Raw genomic sequence first — 16,724 nt, forward strand, 5'->3', positions numbered from 1 at the left:
TTGCATGAGCCAGAAGAGACCCAGGGGAGCACTGTGCAGGTGCCTTCCCGCTGCGGCCGCGAATGGCAGGTTGAGCACCAAGAGAAGGGACTTGCAGACATGGTCTGGAGCATTTGGAGCCCTCCCAAACACACACTGCCATCAGTTTCTGCTGTCAGATCCGACTTGTGCAAGCATTCCCGCCTGCGAACACGGGGGCACTTCACCCAGCTCTGGTGTGCCAGGTTAAGTCTGTTCATCCTCATTTTCCTTTGGCCTGTGGCAGCAGTGATCTCTCATCCAGACGCAGCTGCAGGAGCAGAGGGAATTCATCCCAGGGTGGGTGATGGCACAGACTTCTGCCTGCCCTGTGCTCACCCAGTGTTTGGGGACATCTGGAATGACCTGTTCTCTCTCTGTCCCACAGTGGGATTCGATCAATGAAATGGATGAGTTTTTCAGCCCCATCCACACCTACCAGGTCTGTAATGTCATGACCCCCAACCAGAACAACTGGCTACGGACCAACTGGGTTCAAAGGGACGGCGCGCGGCGGGTCTATGCAGAGATTAAATTCACACTGCGGGACTGTAACAGCATGCCGGGCGTGCTGGGCACCTGCAAAGAGACTTTCAACCTCTACTACCTGGAGTCCGACCGGGACCTGGGCACGAGCACGCGGGAGAGCCAGTTTATGAAGATCGACACCATCGCAGCTGATGAGAGCTTCACCAACGTGGACCTGGGGGTGAGGCGCCTGAAGCTGAACACAGAGGTACGGGGCGTAGGGCCACTGAGCAAGAGGGGTTTCTACTTGGCCTTCCAGGACATAGGTGCTTGCATCGCCATCGTTTCGGTGCGGGTGTACTACAAGAAGTGCCCGGCAATGGTGAGGAACTTGGCATCCTTCTCCGAGGCTGTGACTGGGGCGGACTCGTCCTCCCTGGTGGAAGTGCGGGGAGAGTGCGTGGGCCACTCGGAGGAGAGGGACACCCCCAAAATGTACTGCAGTGCCGAGGGAGAATGGTTGGTGCCCATCGGGAAGTGCGTGTGCAGTGCTGGCTATGAAGAGCAGCGGGATTCCTGCATGGGTGAGTCCCTGCTTCTTCCTGGTGGTGCCTGCAAGGGAGGGGTGGCTGCAAGGGTCTCCTGCCTCTTTGGGGAAGGGCTGAGGACAGAAGCCTGCTTGCAAAAACTTGGACAGCCTCTGTGGAGGCCAGGGGCTGCTCAAGCCTTTGCTGGGCTGGCTTCATGCTTCCAAAATGTGTCGCTGGTACCACCGGCAAGCTCCTTGGGAGCTCCTGTGAGCCTGACTGTGACAGATCCTGGTGCACAGGGCATGGCTTTGGGATGGGGACTGGCTTTGCGATGGGGACTGGCATCAGGGCAGGGGCTGCCCTGGCTCCATCTTTCCTTACCATGGAGCGCATGTCCCAGACATCCCAGCCCAGTGCCCCCAGCAGCTCTGGTTGGTGTCTCTGGTTGAGATCTCTGCTGGTGTGCTCCAGCAAAGCACAACTTGGCCTCTCCAACATGCCCCACCGCTCGCTTCCCTTTGGCGGAGCGTTTGAAAGTGAGGAAAGCACAAAGTAAAACACCGAGCTTTTATGAAACAAGGTTATTGCGTCCATCCATCGCCCCTCCCCGGGGCTGCTGCAGAGCCCTGCCATCCCGGGGTGCAGAGAGACTTCCCCGGGGTCCTCTGTGCCGCTGGGCAGACTTCAAGCTGTCGACTGTACAAACTGTGATAAGGAAGCGGGGTGACCAGCAGCAGCCGCGCAGCAGGCACGGGGATGTGTGTGTACAGAGCACGGCGCTCGGGGCTCCCCGTGAGAGCCCTCTGCACAGGTTTGTTTGCTCTCGGTTTCTTTATGGGACGTGTTCAGGGGAGCAGCACAAATAAGAGTGCGGGGCCTTTGTTTGAGTTTCGTGGAAACGTCAAGTGGAGCATTTATCTTAGGGAGACTTGACACAAGGTTAGGGCGTCCGACGCCGGACTGGAATGGATACAGGTGCTGCTGGGACCTGTGCCGGCCCCAGTGGGTTCCCAGCTACGCAGAGTGGGAAGGATGGGCAGGATAAATGCTTCTATCAGAAACTCCTCCTGTCTGCAACCATTGATTTGAAAGTCATCCTGAGATAGATCTGGTAATTCAGAAAGTGTCTTCTCCTTCCATGCTAAAAAGTGGGTGCAAAGTGTGCTTGGGGCAAGGCACGTGCTACCGTGGGAGGGGGCACTGGCATGGGCCACCTGGACGGCTGGGTCCCAGCCCCATCACTGCAGGGAGCGGCGAGTGGGAGGTTTGGTTCAGAAGGGCCAAACATATCTTCCCTGTATTTGCCTCCTGCAGTCCTGTACAGCAGACTCTGCCCCAGGATATCACCACCCCAAAGCCTGGAGGCAGAGAGACGCCCCGGGGTCCACGTTGTGCTAAACCCGCTTCATTTTCCTGTATTTGCTTGGACACGTTTCTCTCTCCTGGGAGCGAAGCTGTAGGAGAGATCCTTCTCCGCCCTCCTGCCCTTTCCTGGTGGCATTGCCCCGGCCGTAGGTGCTGTGCAGGAGGCAGCGTGGTCCAACCTGCCTCCCTGGATGGGGTGGACACGGGCAGAAGCTGGCCCTTCTGCATGCACGCAGACTCAAGCCCCCGCTGCCCAACCAGCAATGCTCTCGGGTGAAGCTTTCCAGGGCTTGTGGCGTCAGAACAGAAATGTCACTGGATTTTCTCTGACCTCAGTGTCATTTCGCCCCCCTGCCTTCCCTGTCCCATTTATCCCTAGGAGCTCCTAGCACAGGGAGTTTGATAGCCCAGCATCAAGCAAGCAGGGGCAGCACCTCCTTCCTGGCGTCTCCTTTGGTGGGTGGACGTGGAGCCAGAGTACATATATTTACACAGGAAAGCAAACAGATGCAAATCTCTGATCTAAGCCTCTCGTGCTTGATTGGGGCAGAGTTCATTTTTCACAGTGAAAAGTGCCTTTCCGGAATGATTTATAACCCCAGCGGATCCGTCGGAGTTGGAAATTAGCCGTTTTAATTGTCAGGCGGACAAAAGCAGGATTCCAGTGGCTGTCGCCCCAGCAATTTTTCATTCTCCATCAGAGGGATGAGATGATATAAATCACTCCTTGTGGCCCTAATAATCTTTCTATAAATATCAGGGAAATTCATTTTTTGCTTGGGGGGAAAAAAATTAAAGAGAAGATACTTTGCCTCTATGGCAGTGTTTAAAATGTGATTCCAAATTAATTTCCTTTCGCCTTTCACAGCCGGACGCCCTATTTGTCAAAGCTAAAGATGTTTGAACAGTGGAGGTTTCTCTCCCTCCTCTTTAACGTTCATTTTTCTAAGGACCTGCCAGAGTGATGGAAGACAGCTCAGGAAACCAGATCATGGCCAGAGCTGTTCTCAGCCCTTCGGAGGAGAAGGCAGGCTGTGCCACAGAGCTGGGAAGGACGGGGAGAGGTGGGACGTGCTGGAGGATGTGTAGGGATCCAGGGAACTTTGCTGCCTCTCATCCCCCGTACTCTCCGCTATCACCTCGGATGTCCCTTTGTTTGGGAAGAGGGGTGTTGGCTGGGATCTCTGGCCCCTTGCGCTTACCTGGGCGGGATCCACACGTTTCATCTTGTTGGGATGTACTGGTGATTGCCATAAGGATGTGAGGGGCACTTCCCATGGAAACAAGGGGGCCAGACATCAGCCCACGGGCGTTGGGGTTCAGGACCACACTAAGCCTGGCATCAGATGTGTCACAGCCCTGCATCGCACAAGACATTTGTCCCTTGCGTCTGTGCCTCATGCATCTGCCTGATTCATCCTCAGAGGCACAGGACCCCCTTTTCCAGCTGCCCCCTTACTGGGCAGAAACCGGGATCGAGCATGAATTGCCACAGCTGCTGGTGGGGTCCTGAGGTCTGCTGGCTCCGAACATTCCCAGCTTCTGGTCCCATGGCATGTTCTGCCACAGCCACCCCAAGGATGAAACCCCTCGGGGTCCCCCTCCCCGGGCAGCGCAGTCCTGCTGCCCCACTCGCTTTTCCCCTCTGGTTTCAAGGCTCTGAAGGACTTTGATTCCCTCATCCCCTGTCACCTGCATCCAGCCTTGGATGTGCTGCGCTTTCCTCCTTGAAACCTATCAGCCCACAGCAAGACACGTTAGTATCTCTCACGCACAGCAAATAGCGACTGCTCTGCCTGAATAGCAGAATAAGCAATAGCGTGGGTGAAAAGGATTTGTCCCAGCAATTTATCAGATAAGAAGACAATCAGTATAATTCACCTTGTTTACATGCAGCTGCTGTACAGGACAAACAAGAGACCCATTTCAATAAGGTCAGTGCAATTAGAGAGATGGGAAAGGGGAGCACTTTGACCCTGGGGCTGCTTCTGTGGGAAGGGAAGAAACCCACAAGCCACCCCCTCACACAGGGCTGGGACACGTGCACCACGTCCCCTGGGTGGATGCAGAGGTGTACCGTCCCCTGGGTGGATGCAGAGATGTACCGGGAGGATCAGGTGGTGACAGCGGCTCTTCGCCCACCCCACTCCTACCTCTCTGGGGAGGGCTGCTGGGGTCCTGAGCCACCGAGGCTTTGGGGCTGTGGCCCTGGCGTCAGCGTGAGCCTTTTGGGGCAGATCTGAATTCCTTTTTGGGCAGATCTGAATTCTTCCTTGGGCTGCACCTGTCACCAGCTACCAGTGAGAAAAACTGGAAAGCTGGGCTAAAATCTGTTTAGCTGATGGTGAGTTGCACACGCGCAGAGAGTTGGTTTGGGCCATCGGTAGCGGTGTCATGGCTATGGATCATGGTGCTGCTCTCTGGGAGCTGACACAATCCAGCCAGCCAGCCACCAGCCATGGAGACCTCCAGGAGTGCAGAATCTCCCAGGAAGATTTTTCTTTAATGAACAAGTGAAAAAGAGTAAAACAGAAGGGACAGGCCCCCTTCCCAGCCGTCAGAGCAGGTGGATGAGCCTTTGGCAGCAATGCAGTTCCCAAAGAGCACCTTTGCAGTATATCCATGGGTTTCAGGAGCGGGACTCGCTGTTCAAAAGTTTGGGACCAGGCATCTTAGCCTCTGGGTGTCCTGAATGCTCTGGCTGCTTTCCCACTGCGGTGCTCAGAGGCTGCAGCTTGGCTGGTGCCTTTGGCTGGAAAACAGGGATGAGGGAGCAACAATTAAGCAACTGCTGCTCCGTCAGCCCACCATTTGCACATGAGGATGGGTGTTTGTAGCCTGCCAGGCCCGAGCGAGAACAGCTACCAAACAGGCATCTGATGCATGTGGAGCAGACTTTACCCAGCTCTGCTTAAGCTGAAAAAAGGCCCGTGTCCTCTGGAGAAGGAGAAGAGAGGGAGGCTGTCGCTGCCGGGACCCTTTCCCCTCTAGCTCCCAAATGGGGAGAAGGGCTGCTGGCTCTTTGTGGACAATCCCCTCTGCTGCTGGGCTCTCTCCTGCCTCCTGTGGCACACGGATGGTGGAAGTCGATCTGGAGAGTCTGGATAGCAATCTGGAAGCCAGTTAATTTTTTCCAGTTGGTGGGATTCATGCTGATGAACCAATCAGCAAATTTAATGTACCTTAAACCTTCCTTGTGGGCAACTTTAATCGAGCAATTAAAGCACCACAGCATTGCTAATTAAGAGGAGAAAATACCCAGCTTGGCAATTATGTGCTTGTGAATACAGTTTTGCATCCATGGACATTTATGAAGAAAGTCAGTGGAGACTGACTTTCCAGCTGGTGGGGAAGTGGGGAGCAGAGCTACGTGGCGTGAGAGGAGGGGAAACCCCACCTAGCTTCACCCCATCACCTGTGTACTGTGCTGGTGAGCACAGCCCTGGCCAGACAGGGTCAGGGCAAGCCCTAGAAGCACCGGGGGACACAACGACACAGGGGAAGCCATTGGCAGGGGAAGCCAGGTCAGAGACTCGGACTCCAGCTGTGCTGGGCTGGGCAATCACCTGCAGCCACGGCAGCAAACCTTTGCAGCCGTGTGAGCAGATGTGGTCCAGATGCCGGCGTTGGAAGGGGAGGAAAGCACGTGAGCTGCACTCCTTGGGCTTGGGTGCGACCGTGAGCTTGTGTTGTGTCTTCATGGGAAACTGCCAATACAGGCTGCTCAGCTGGAAACAGGACACTGGTCTGGCTGGGCTGACTGCAAGAACACTCCATCTTCTTGTCTTTGGGCTACACCGGGCCCCCAAAAATGTGTGTGTGTGGGTGTTACACATGCCTCTGTCAACCAGCAAATCTGGGATTTCGGGCACCCATTGCCAGGCTGGGCTCCACCTGCCTTAGGTCCTGCCTGGAAACACGCGTACCACGTACCAAGCTGACAGATAAATGTGTGTCAAAAGAACCTGTCACTGCGACTCCAAGCAAGCACGTTGGAGTGTTTCACGCTCCTTTGCAAATTGGTGTGGGTCTCAAGGAGACTCCCCACGCGAGTCCCGGCGCACACGTGCCAGCTCCAAGCCGCAGGTTTGGTGGCTGTGCTGCACCTCGGGGACGCCTGCTCGGAGCACCCCCGTGCCTGCTGGCAGGGGTCCAGGCTGTCACACCCCGTGCTAGGCTGCACCAATGCCCCGGGAGCCCACCGCCGACGGCTTCTGCCGTGGGTCAACCAAAATCAACCGTTCAAGGGCAGGAGCAGGGATAGTTTTCAATAATGCGCTATGGGAGTTACGCAAACGTCCTTTCAGTGTTGCCAGGCAAGAAAATCAAAGACACTTAGCGACTCACAAGATTTTCGCTGCTGGTTTGCCAGCCAGTCAGCTGCTTTTTAAAATACAGGCAATACGGACTGGTAAGATTATATCGCCTTCTGTTTATCCCATGCAAAGCCCCGCGTCATACACACAAAAACCGAAAACAGTTTGTTTTCCAAACCACATAAGCTCAGACTCTTCGGGATCCAGGTGTCAGACTTCAGATGGGAACAGACTGCAAAGATGTGTCAGAGCCACAAATTGCTTGCAATTAGGATATTGTCCAAATTACTTGGACATTAGGAAAAACCTCTTCCCTGGGAAGATTATCCAGCCCTGGGATGGGATCCCGGGATTCATACTTGCCTCATACCAGGGCTTCCAGCTTACGGTCCCAGACCCGGCTGCTAATCGGTCCGTTTGGATCCCCGGTCTGCTGCGCTGTGTGTACGTGGATAATTCAGCACAGTGAGCATGCTGGAGAAGGCAGGGCGCAGGACATGGTGTTTTCAGTATCTCCAGCACCTTCAATCCCTCCTCTAAAATTCAAGCAAATGACCAATTGCATTTACTAGGAAAACAAAACCAAGCAGTGCCCCCCACCCCCACCAACACCTAAACCCATTTATTTTTATTTCTGGTTTGGAAGAAACAAAAAGAACAAAGATGACTGCAGAGCCGCCCTTTCCCCACCAACAGAACAAGATGGGGTTTGTCCCTGGCTGAATATTTTATTGTTTGCCACTTTTCCCTGAGTTTGCTGCGTTCAGTCACTGACACAGATGAAGGGTGAGAATGATGCTAGACTGGAGTGCAGGGTATTGATGGGGATGAAACAAATTTCGTTTGTGCTTGGTAGGTCTCTGTAGCCCCTATAAGGAGCGCCGAAGAGCAGCTGGACTGTGATAGATGGATCTGGCAGCATTCAAAGACCTTCAGCAGTTTTGGAATGTGGGTTGTTTGGTTTTTTTGTTTGAACTCTTCCACAGAATTTGGCCAGGTTCAGGTCATGAGCACAGGTTGTTGCTCTGGATTCAGAGTGTGCAGGTGCCTGGGAAACTGCTGTTGGGGAGTTTAGAAATAAAGTCTGCGGGAAAGACCCGACGTTTTGCACCAGTACTTACACGGGGGATGGTGCAGTGCAATGGGAGGCTGGGGACCTTCAATTCTCTGCCAACACGTTCAGAGGTTTGGTGTCGCCGCCTTGCATGGGGAAGATGCTCCTCATTGCCACAGAGCATCAAGACTATGCCAAAAATTTGTTCTGTGCTTGGCATGAGAACCAGATCCCAGCCGTGTCCCTGCTCCTTGGGTGCCGACTTCTCCCCCCTTCCCGAAAACAACATGCTGCTGCTGACACTTCCCTATGAAGGAGAAAGGGATCCAAAAGCTGGTGGCGCTCAGCTGTGCAGGGCGAGGGCTGCGCTGGCCCCTGCGATGCTCTTCACTTGCTTCTGCCCCAGAGCTGGGCACCCTTGTTACAAAGCTCAGCCCCTGTATATATCCACAGCGATAAGCACGCGGTGAGAGGGCTCACAAACCCTCCAAAGCTGCATACTGGTTCCTGCAGGGGCTGGGATCAAGTTATTGGTGTTTTGTATGTCCTTTCTACATGTATGCGTCTTTGCTCCCAGAAGCCTTGCAGCAGGGATGCAGGGTTACCTCCAGCACCGTCATCTGCAGGGGGGGCTCCCATTCAGCCCCGCTCCTTCCTGAACACAGCATTTGCTGGGTTTGTTTTTGGTCTGCTGAAAACTGTTTTGGTGTTTTGTTTTTTTTTTTCCAGAAGCCTTGGATAGTTCTGTCTAAAATCCTTCGACAAGTCTGAGATTTGGAAACAGCTTTTTTTCTAATTCTAGCGTTAGGCCGTCTGTTTCCATCCAAGTCCTGCAAGCTGTAGCATTTCCCCAGATAAGCTTTATAAAAAAGCCTTTGCTCCGAGAGCATGCCAGGCTGTCTCACCTACATAAGCCTGCACAGTGTCACCTCGACTTTGCTCCTGCAGAAGGATGTCTGCACCGGGCAGCCAAGCAGCACTCGCAGCAAACTGGGATTTGGATGCTTCCTGCTTTTTTTTTCTTTTTTTTCTTTTTTTTTTTTTAAAGATGTAGGGAAGAAGAATCACAGAATCACAGAATGGCAGGGGTTGGAAGGGACCTCTGGAGATCACCTAGTCCAGCCCCCAAGAGCAGGGCAGAGTCAACAGTGCTGATTTCAAGGCAAGAAGTGAGACCGGCTGATTTTTCTTGTGCACCATGCACAAGTCCAGTTTGGGATGCAGCCGGTCTGGACCACCATGCTACCAGTTTGCCCAGAACCACAAATGGAATTACTCCACTGGGAAGTGCCGGGCCCTCCTTATACAACTTGTCCTGGCAGCCCTGAAAGCTGGGTGTTGAGCAAGAAGCTGTGCAGAGTGCCCTTTGCTGCACGTGCCATCTGCTCGCAGCCTGAGGCGTAGGATTTTGCCAGCTTTGCAAAACCTTGGTGGGTGAAAATTCCCCCTGTTTCCCACTCTGCAACATTTAGGGGTGTGAAGGAGGGTGAGATGGGTTGAATTGTGGGAAAGAAGGGCCAGGGACAGCCCTGAGGAGAAGGACTTGGGGATGCTGGTGGACGAGAAGCTCAACACAGCCCAGCAATGTGCGCTTGCAGCCCAGAAAGCCAACTGCATCCTGGGCTGCATCAAAAGAAACATGGCCAGCAGATCCAGAGAGGTGGTTCTGCCCCTCTGCTCTGCGCTGGTGAGACCCCACCTGCAGTACTGCGTCCAGCTCTGGAGCCCTCAGCACAAGAAGGACATGGACCTGTTGGAGTGGGGCCAGAGGAGGCCATGGAGATGATCAAAGGGCTGGAGCCCCTCTGCTGTGAGGACAGGCTGAGAGAGTTGGGGGTGTTCAGCCTGGAGAAGAGAAGGCTCCGGGGAGACCTTAGAGCGCCTTCCAGTCCCTGAAGGGGGCCTACAAGAAAGCTGGGGAGGGACCCTTGATCAGGGAGTGTAGTGATAGGATGAGTGGTTATGGTTTCAAACTGCAAGAGGGGAGATTTAGATGAGATCTGAGGCAGAAATTGTTTGCTGTGAGGGTGGTGAGCCCTTGGCCCAGGTTGCCCAGAGAAGCTGTGGCTGCGCCATCCCTGGAGGGGTTCAAGGCCAGGTTGGATGGGGCTTGGAGCAACCTGGGCTGGTGGGAGGTGTCCCTGCCCAGGGCAGGGGGTGGCACTGGGTGGGCTTTAAGGTCCCTTCCAACCGAAACCATTCTGTGATTCTATGATTCTATGAGGTGGAGCCTGGGGTGATATGAGATGACTTCAGGTGTGCGGAGTGGTGTGACGGGCTGTACGTCAGTAAGTGTTGGAGGTGGGAAGGGCTGTGAGCTATACAACGGGGCTGCAAGGTAGGAAGTGGGCTGTGTGACGGGCTGTAAGGTGGTGCTCAGGCATGGGAGGTAGGACAGTGGTCAGAGGTGTGAGACAGTGTAGGGGCAAGCAGCACCCAAAGGATGTACAGAGCATCAGCCGTGGGAAATAAGACTTTGTCCGAGAGAACCAGCCCAGCCAGCCCCCAGAACCCCCTCCAGACCAGCCAGCCTGGGGACAAAGCCTGGGCTGACCTGGGATTGCAGGGAAAGGGGAACACAGCATTGCAAAAACATGAGGTTTGGGGAAATCGGGTGGATACCTCTTTTTCAGACATAACTGTGAATAACGTGCTTCTGTTTCAGTGCCTGTGTCATGTGGGAGTTGAGAGTGGAGGCATCACGCTGAAACCGGATCGAAAGGAGCTGGGATTTTGTGTGTTAGCTTCTCTCGCAGCCTGGAGGGCTCTGGGACCGGTGCCTGTCTCTGGCTGTCACAGTGGCTATGACGCCCTTATTTCCATCTCTATCTCATCCCAGCACTGCCAAAGGGAGGTACATGGCTGCTCTTCTGGTGCTTGCTGATGCCCAGCTTTATTTCAGGGTCAGGGAAGGGGGCAATTGGTGGCACCACTGCCACAGAACTGCCCCACGGCACCCTCCCAACTGCGCACTTGCCCTGCCCAAACCTCCTGGGCTGAGGATGGAGCCCAGAAGGAGTGACACGGCGTCAATGCTTGCATTTGCAGCCCCACTGAAGTAGCCCTTGGTGGTCCCGCCAGGGCCACCTGCAGAGCACTTGTCCCAGACGGTGACTTCAGCCTGAGGAGAGTGGCTTGTTCCCGGCTAGTGTATCCTCGACAGGTTCATCTATCATCTCCCGAGCTCTGCCAGCTTATTAGCAGATGTTGTCCTGTCCCCAGAGGACGGAGAGGGAGGGAAACAAATGGACCGAACTACAGATGGCTGGCAGAGCTCGCTGTTTCTGAGACAAGCCTGCTGCTCCAGGGTCCCTTGGGCAGGCGACGCATGAGAGAGTGGGGCTGGTGGGCTGGGAAAAACAGGTAAGGTGTGCTGTGCAGGGTGGGGGGATCAGTGGAAGCCCCCTGGTATTGACCCCAACAGGCTGGGGTGATAATTGGGAACCCACCTATGCGACAGAGGGCTGGAGATGTGCTGTGCCAAGCACAAGGTTTAGTGTTGGTTTTTGTAGGCTCTGCTTGTGATACCGGGACCAGCCAGGTGTCTGGGCAGCAAGCCCAGTGTAGATGTGCAAGTCTTGAGCTGGGGCTGTGGGTGAAGGTCTGCTGCCGTCCCTTGTGCGCTGCAGAACCACACCATGAGAGGAGACTACAAGGACAGGCAGCCTCGGCTGGGTTTTGCAGGGGGAACGGCACTGGGGACAGAAGGAGAACACCAGGAGCAGGACTCCTGGTGGTCCACAAGGAGGCAGGACCCGAGATCCTCAGACAGAGAGCAAGGGGATCAATTGCATAAAATAATTTAAAAAAAGAAATCACCACCTTCCACAGGGCTCCTGGGAGGGCACTTCTGGCGGGTGGCAGTAGCTGGTTGCAGTGAAGACAGCAGGACAACTGTTCTGCACCTCCCTGATGGGTGACTTCAGATATTGGCAGCTTCAGTGTGTGCTACAACCATAGTTGTGGAGCCCTGTAGATTTTAGACCTGGTGCGTTTCATTGAATTTTTCTCGCTGGCCACTTCTCTGACGAATTGCTCCTACCAGAGCTAACGAGGGAGGTCCTTGTCTTCTACATGCCATTGGCCTGGCACGACAGAGCTCAATCCAGAGCGGGACATGCCTGTCATCCTGTACTGTAGGGTTTTCCTATCTTGCGCAGGCTCCTAGCTGGTGCCCTCTCCCATGACTGTGAAAGGCTTTGCACATGTGTCCTGCTTGCGTCTAAAGCAAGCACCGAGATGCACAGAGGTGCGTGACCCCATCCAGGGCAGCGTCTGCCCCGGCCCCAGCGGCTCTCCAGGCCTCCTCGCGTGCTTCTGCTGTCCAGGTGCCGGGACGTGGCTCCCGATGGCTCTGCCCCGGTGCACAAATTCACCTGCAATTTGTCGTTTAGGGTAATTTTCCCCCTGAGTGCATCTAAAATAATTGTGAATCATTGCTACAGGTAATTAACAGGGATTTTTTTACAGCATTAAATGCTAAGTGATTACAGTTACTTGGTGCAAATCTGCTGAGCTTTGTGTTCCTGTCCTTCCTGCTGGCCTGTCTCGCCATACCTGATGTGGTACTGATTTCTCTGCCGTTAATTAAATACTGGTGGGCGGAACCACTCCAGTGCCTCTTGAATCAAGAGCTGCTGGTTGCTGCACGGGTAGAGGTGGCGGTGGCGCGCAGGTCCAAGGGGGATTCGCGTGAGTTGAAGGCAGCAAAGCCTGCCATGCATGCTGCCCAGCGCAGGCAGCGGGGCTGTCTCACTGCTCGGTTCCCACCTGGGGGGCTGTGCTCGTGCCGTGTCTTCATCCTTTCCCACACAGTAAAACTGGGAACTTTTCTCTCTGAGATATTTTTTGGTGGTTTTTTTTTTGTTGTTTTTCCCCTCCCCCCGCAGCTGGCTACCTCCCAAATTTGTCCCCACCTGAGAAGAGGGTGTAACAGGACTCGTCTCAGTCTTACACCCAAAAAGAAGGTGTTGCAGACTAACGAGTGTTGCGGCATCAGGCAGAGGGCATTCGGTAAGGCAGAGAGTCCCTGGCTCCTCTTCTGATGCCATCGATGGGGTGAAAGGTGTTGAGAGAGCTGTGCAGCAAAGCAAACCCCGAGCTGCTGTAATTTCCCCGTGCATCACAGCCTCCTTCCCTTCCACCCCCAAGTTTGGGCATTTCTGCTCCTTGCTCTGATGCCCTTTGGGGAGTGGAGAATGACGAATTTAGGAATGAACTCCAGAGCTGCTGGCCTTGGCTTTTTCCAGCCTGCTGTACCAAGATGTGATGATACCAACCTGCGATACCAACATCTCTGGTGTGTGCGGCACATGTACGTCCTGCTGGGGGTATTGCTGCCCTGTCTTTAAGGTAGTGTTAGGTGCAAAACTACCACAGAAGCTGGTGACAGAGTCTGCAGAGGGACCAGCAAGCCACCAGGGATGTGTGTGGCTGCAGCACTGCCTTCAGCTGCCATTGCTGGAAGTAGCTTGGCCATAAAGAGGCCGTTGTATTACTGTGCAGTGTGTGATATGTGAAATATCTTGGTAGCAATCACGCCAAGGAGATCTGTGGCGAGGCAAGGAAAGGAGTGTTATTATATAAGAAAACAAATCGGCACCTAGAAGCAGAACAAACAGACAGCACAGAGGGACCCAGACCACCGGGGATGCTGGATCGCAAACAAAACCCTTCTACATGCTTGGAAGCAAAAATTGAAGCTGTATGCAGAGCTGGCCACTGGGGGTAAAGACGGGAAAATGAAGGTATTACTACCTCAGTAGGGGAAAACAGAAATGACTCAGAGCCAGGATTAATGCTTGAATCACTGGAACTGGTCCTAGAAGTGCTTGATAAATACGGGAACACAGACAGAGCCTGTTTTTCCTTACTTGGAATCAAAATCTGCAAGAGAGGACAGATCCTTCCACCCCCAGACAGATACCTGACATGCCACATGTCACTCTTGAGCTAATCAATTTTCCTAATGAGATACGAGTTGCTTGTTTGTGTGACAAATGGTTCACCCGAGGGGCTGCCGGGAGAGGCGGGGGTAGGACGGAGCAGACCGATGCCAGCCCTGGCGTGGGATGAGCGTGTGCTCCTGCCGCAGAGCCCCCAGCACCGGGAGGTGTCAGAGCAACCGAAGGCGGGTCGTGCTGTCAGAAAAAGCTCAGGCTGGCTCATTTGGCCTTGCTGTCCTCCGCAGAGAGCAGGCAGCGTGCATGCACTGCCGGTTTGCCGAAACGTGAAACAAGAGAGGGTGTTCTCCCTTTGTTTTGTGCAAGGAAACTTGTTGCTTTGTACAGCAGCGCGTCAGGGGCTTGCAGAGGGATGCGCACCACGTCCCAGACGTGGAGCTTTTAATTCTTGAAACCACCCACGCGGGTGTTCTGGGGCACCTGGGCGCAGCCAGCATAAATGGCGCGGCGAGTGCTGTGAAGTGAGGACTGTGCCGTAAATTTGACCCATAAATGATGGTTCTTAGAATAATTAACAAGGTGATTTCCAGTACTGCCTGGTTGGATCTTTGCAGTGCCCCGGGGCCAGGCAGTGGCCCATCGGGGTGGCTGCAGTGGGGAGAGCTCTGGGCAGCCGGCACGGTGCAAGGAGGGCACCTCGAGCTCTGCAGCTCACGAAAACTGGAGGCACCCAAGTCTGCTTCTGAAACAGTGGGGAATGGGTACCAGGACGGCAGCAAGTACATCCTGGGGGAGACTAAAGCAGTTTTCACAGAGCCTGTTTTTCAGCTGGACCAGGCACTGGGGAGAAGGGCTGGTTTCTCATGCGCTGGGAAAGGGATGAGAGTGGGGTCCAGCTCTGTGCTGGTGGGATCCACTGAGTCGTGGGATGCTCCTCGTCCAGGCGCATCCCACTGATCTCTGCCCCTTCCCTCCCCTGCAGCCTGCCAGCTGGGATTTTACAAGTCAGCCCCCGGGGACCAGCTGTGTGCAAAGTGTCCCCTGCACAGCCATTCGGAGAGCCGGGCGGCCCGCGTGTGCCGCTGCGACAGCAGCTTCTACAGGGCGGTGCAGGACCCCCCCTCGGCCGCCTGCACGCGTGAGTACCCCGGCTGCCCAGGCACCCGTCTGCGCTGCAGCGGGGCAGGCGCCGCGTCCTCAGTCACTCAGATGCTCCCTGGCTGAGGCCAGCGTGCCCCTTTCCCTCTCCGCATGCCCACCAAGACGATGTGGCAGCATTTCAACCCCGTGTCTCCCTTTGGCGCAAGAGCTGAGACGCCCTTAGCTGCGCTCCCTCACTGCCCTCCGTCTCGTCCTCATCCTGCTGCTCTCCAAGCAACCCTGGCCAGAGTCTGCTTCCCTCCTGGGGCTCTCTCCTGTGCTGGAGCAGAAGAGGGTGAGACCATGGCTCTGACGGCAAGCTTGCCTGCTCACGCACCAGCCAGCGCACCGACCGCTTGCTGGCTGCTGTCCTTTGCAGAAATGCTACGGGTGGTCGGACCCCTGGGGGCCCACGGGGCAGTGCAAGTGTTGCTGTGCTCCCCTTCACTGTGGGTGGACGGTGGCACTAGGGCTGGTCATGTGGCTCCAGTTCAGCTCTCTGCAAGAGGCTGCTTTGAGGGGCCTGGTGCTATTAAAAAGGGACAAGAACATCCCAGGAGGAGTCATCCTCTCTGTAGTTGTTCCAGGAGGGCAGAAAGGTGTGGGGCTGCTAGCTGAAGCCAGGGTGAAAGACAGGTCAGCAACATCTGACTTGTGCTTCCCTCGGGGATATCCACCCAAGATTGTTAATCTCCCCAGAGAATGTGAGTTTGCCGTCCCTTTAGGTGAGCAGGTCCTGTTCTCTACCATCCAGCCCATCAACGCCCTGTCTCTTCCCCCAAAAGCTTCATGCAGCCCCATGGCTTCCTGCTTCCCCCAAGAACAAACATCAGCTCTTGCCTGCTTGGCATTTGGCATCCTGATGCAGAGCATCTTACCTCCACGGCATTTCATCCTGAGACCTGTCTGGGTCTTTGCTGCCTTCTGTTTGGAGCACTCTCCCCTCCGGGCAGCTCTGTATTCCCTGTAGCACTGTTGTACGTGCAGGTACGTGCTGCCCAAGATGCATCTGCCCGTTGGTCCCATGCCCCGCCAGTCCCAACACACTTCGGCAGCCGCGGCTCTGCCTGAACCTCTGCTTCTTTTCCAGGCCCCCCCTCTGCTCCTGTGAACCTGATCTCCAGTGTCAATGGCACCTCGGTGACACTGGAGTGGGGCCCGCCCCTGGACAAAGGCGGCCGCGCTGATGTCGTGTACAACGTGGTCTGCAGGCGCTGCGCGGGGGACGCCGGCCAGTGTGAGGCGTGCGGCAGCGGGATCCGCTTCGTGCCCCAGCAGATGAGCCTGGTGCAGGGAGCGCTGACGGTGACCAACCTCCTGGCCCACACCAACTACTCCTTTTGGGTGGAGGCGGTCAACGGCGTCTCTGACCTCAGCCTGGAGTCCAGGAGGGCTGCAGTCGCCAACATCACGACAAACCAGGCAGGTAGGAGGAGCAGACACCCCCCCAGGCTTTGCCCGTGTGGGTGATGTTGATGTTGCTCCGACGTTGCCCCAGCCAGTATCTGCAGGAGGCAGAACCTCCATTAGCAGCCAAGGGCTGGTTTGGTGATGGGCATGGGACCCCCAGGAGATGGGACCCCTATCCTCTCTGCTGATGGAGGTGGAGACAAGCTGCTGCCCAAGGCAACTCTTACCCTTCTCTGGTTCATGGTATCCTTTTTCATTCTCCTTTCCCTCCACTCCAGCCTGCAGCCACTGGTGGAGGCTCCTTTTCTGCAGGAGACGGGGCACGGAGAACACTTGTTTGTTGACAGGAACACTAAGTGGAGCATGAATCTTTCAGGCCGTTCCTCCAGCCTTCTGTCCCTTCCCAAAGGGCCAAGCAGCAGTTCATGGTCTGCTCTTAGCTCACACCAATGCCAGGACCTGGCAGGTGACAGCAACGTTTGCTGGGAAAAGCCTCTCTCATGCATGTCTCATCTTTGCA

At 55.2% G+C, this 16,724-nt stretch overlaps 1 protein-coding gene across 1 annotated transcript in view; it reads left to right on the forward strand.

Moving 5' to 3' along the window:
* Nucleotides 1-16,724, forward strand: part of EPHA8 (EPH receptor A8) — a 51,250-nt gene that overhangs the window by 21,730 nt on the left and 12,796 nt on the right. Inside the window, exons 3-5 of the mRNA XM_054222287.1 lie at nucleotides 407-1,070; nucleotides 14,637-14,792; nucleotides 15,885-16,220. Coding sequence (XP_054078262.1) covers nucleotides 407-1,070; nucleotides 14,637-14,792; nucleotides 15,885-16,220 — 1,156 coding nt within the window. The remainder of the gene's footprint in view (nucleotides 1-406; nucleotides 1,071-14,636; nucleotides 14,793-15,884; nucleotides 16,221-16,724) is intronic.

Source organism: Rissa tridactyla, chromosome 16 (assembly GCF_028500815.1).
Source record: "Rissa tridactyla isolate bRisTri1 chromosome 16, bRisTri1.patW.cur.20221130, whole genome shotgun sequence".
Lineage (NCBI taxonomy): Eukaryota > Metazoa > Chordata > Aves > Charadriiformes > Laridae > Rissa > Rissa tridactyla.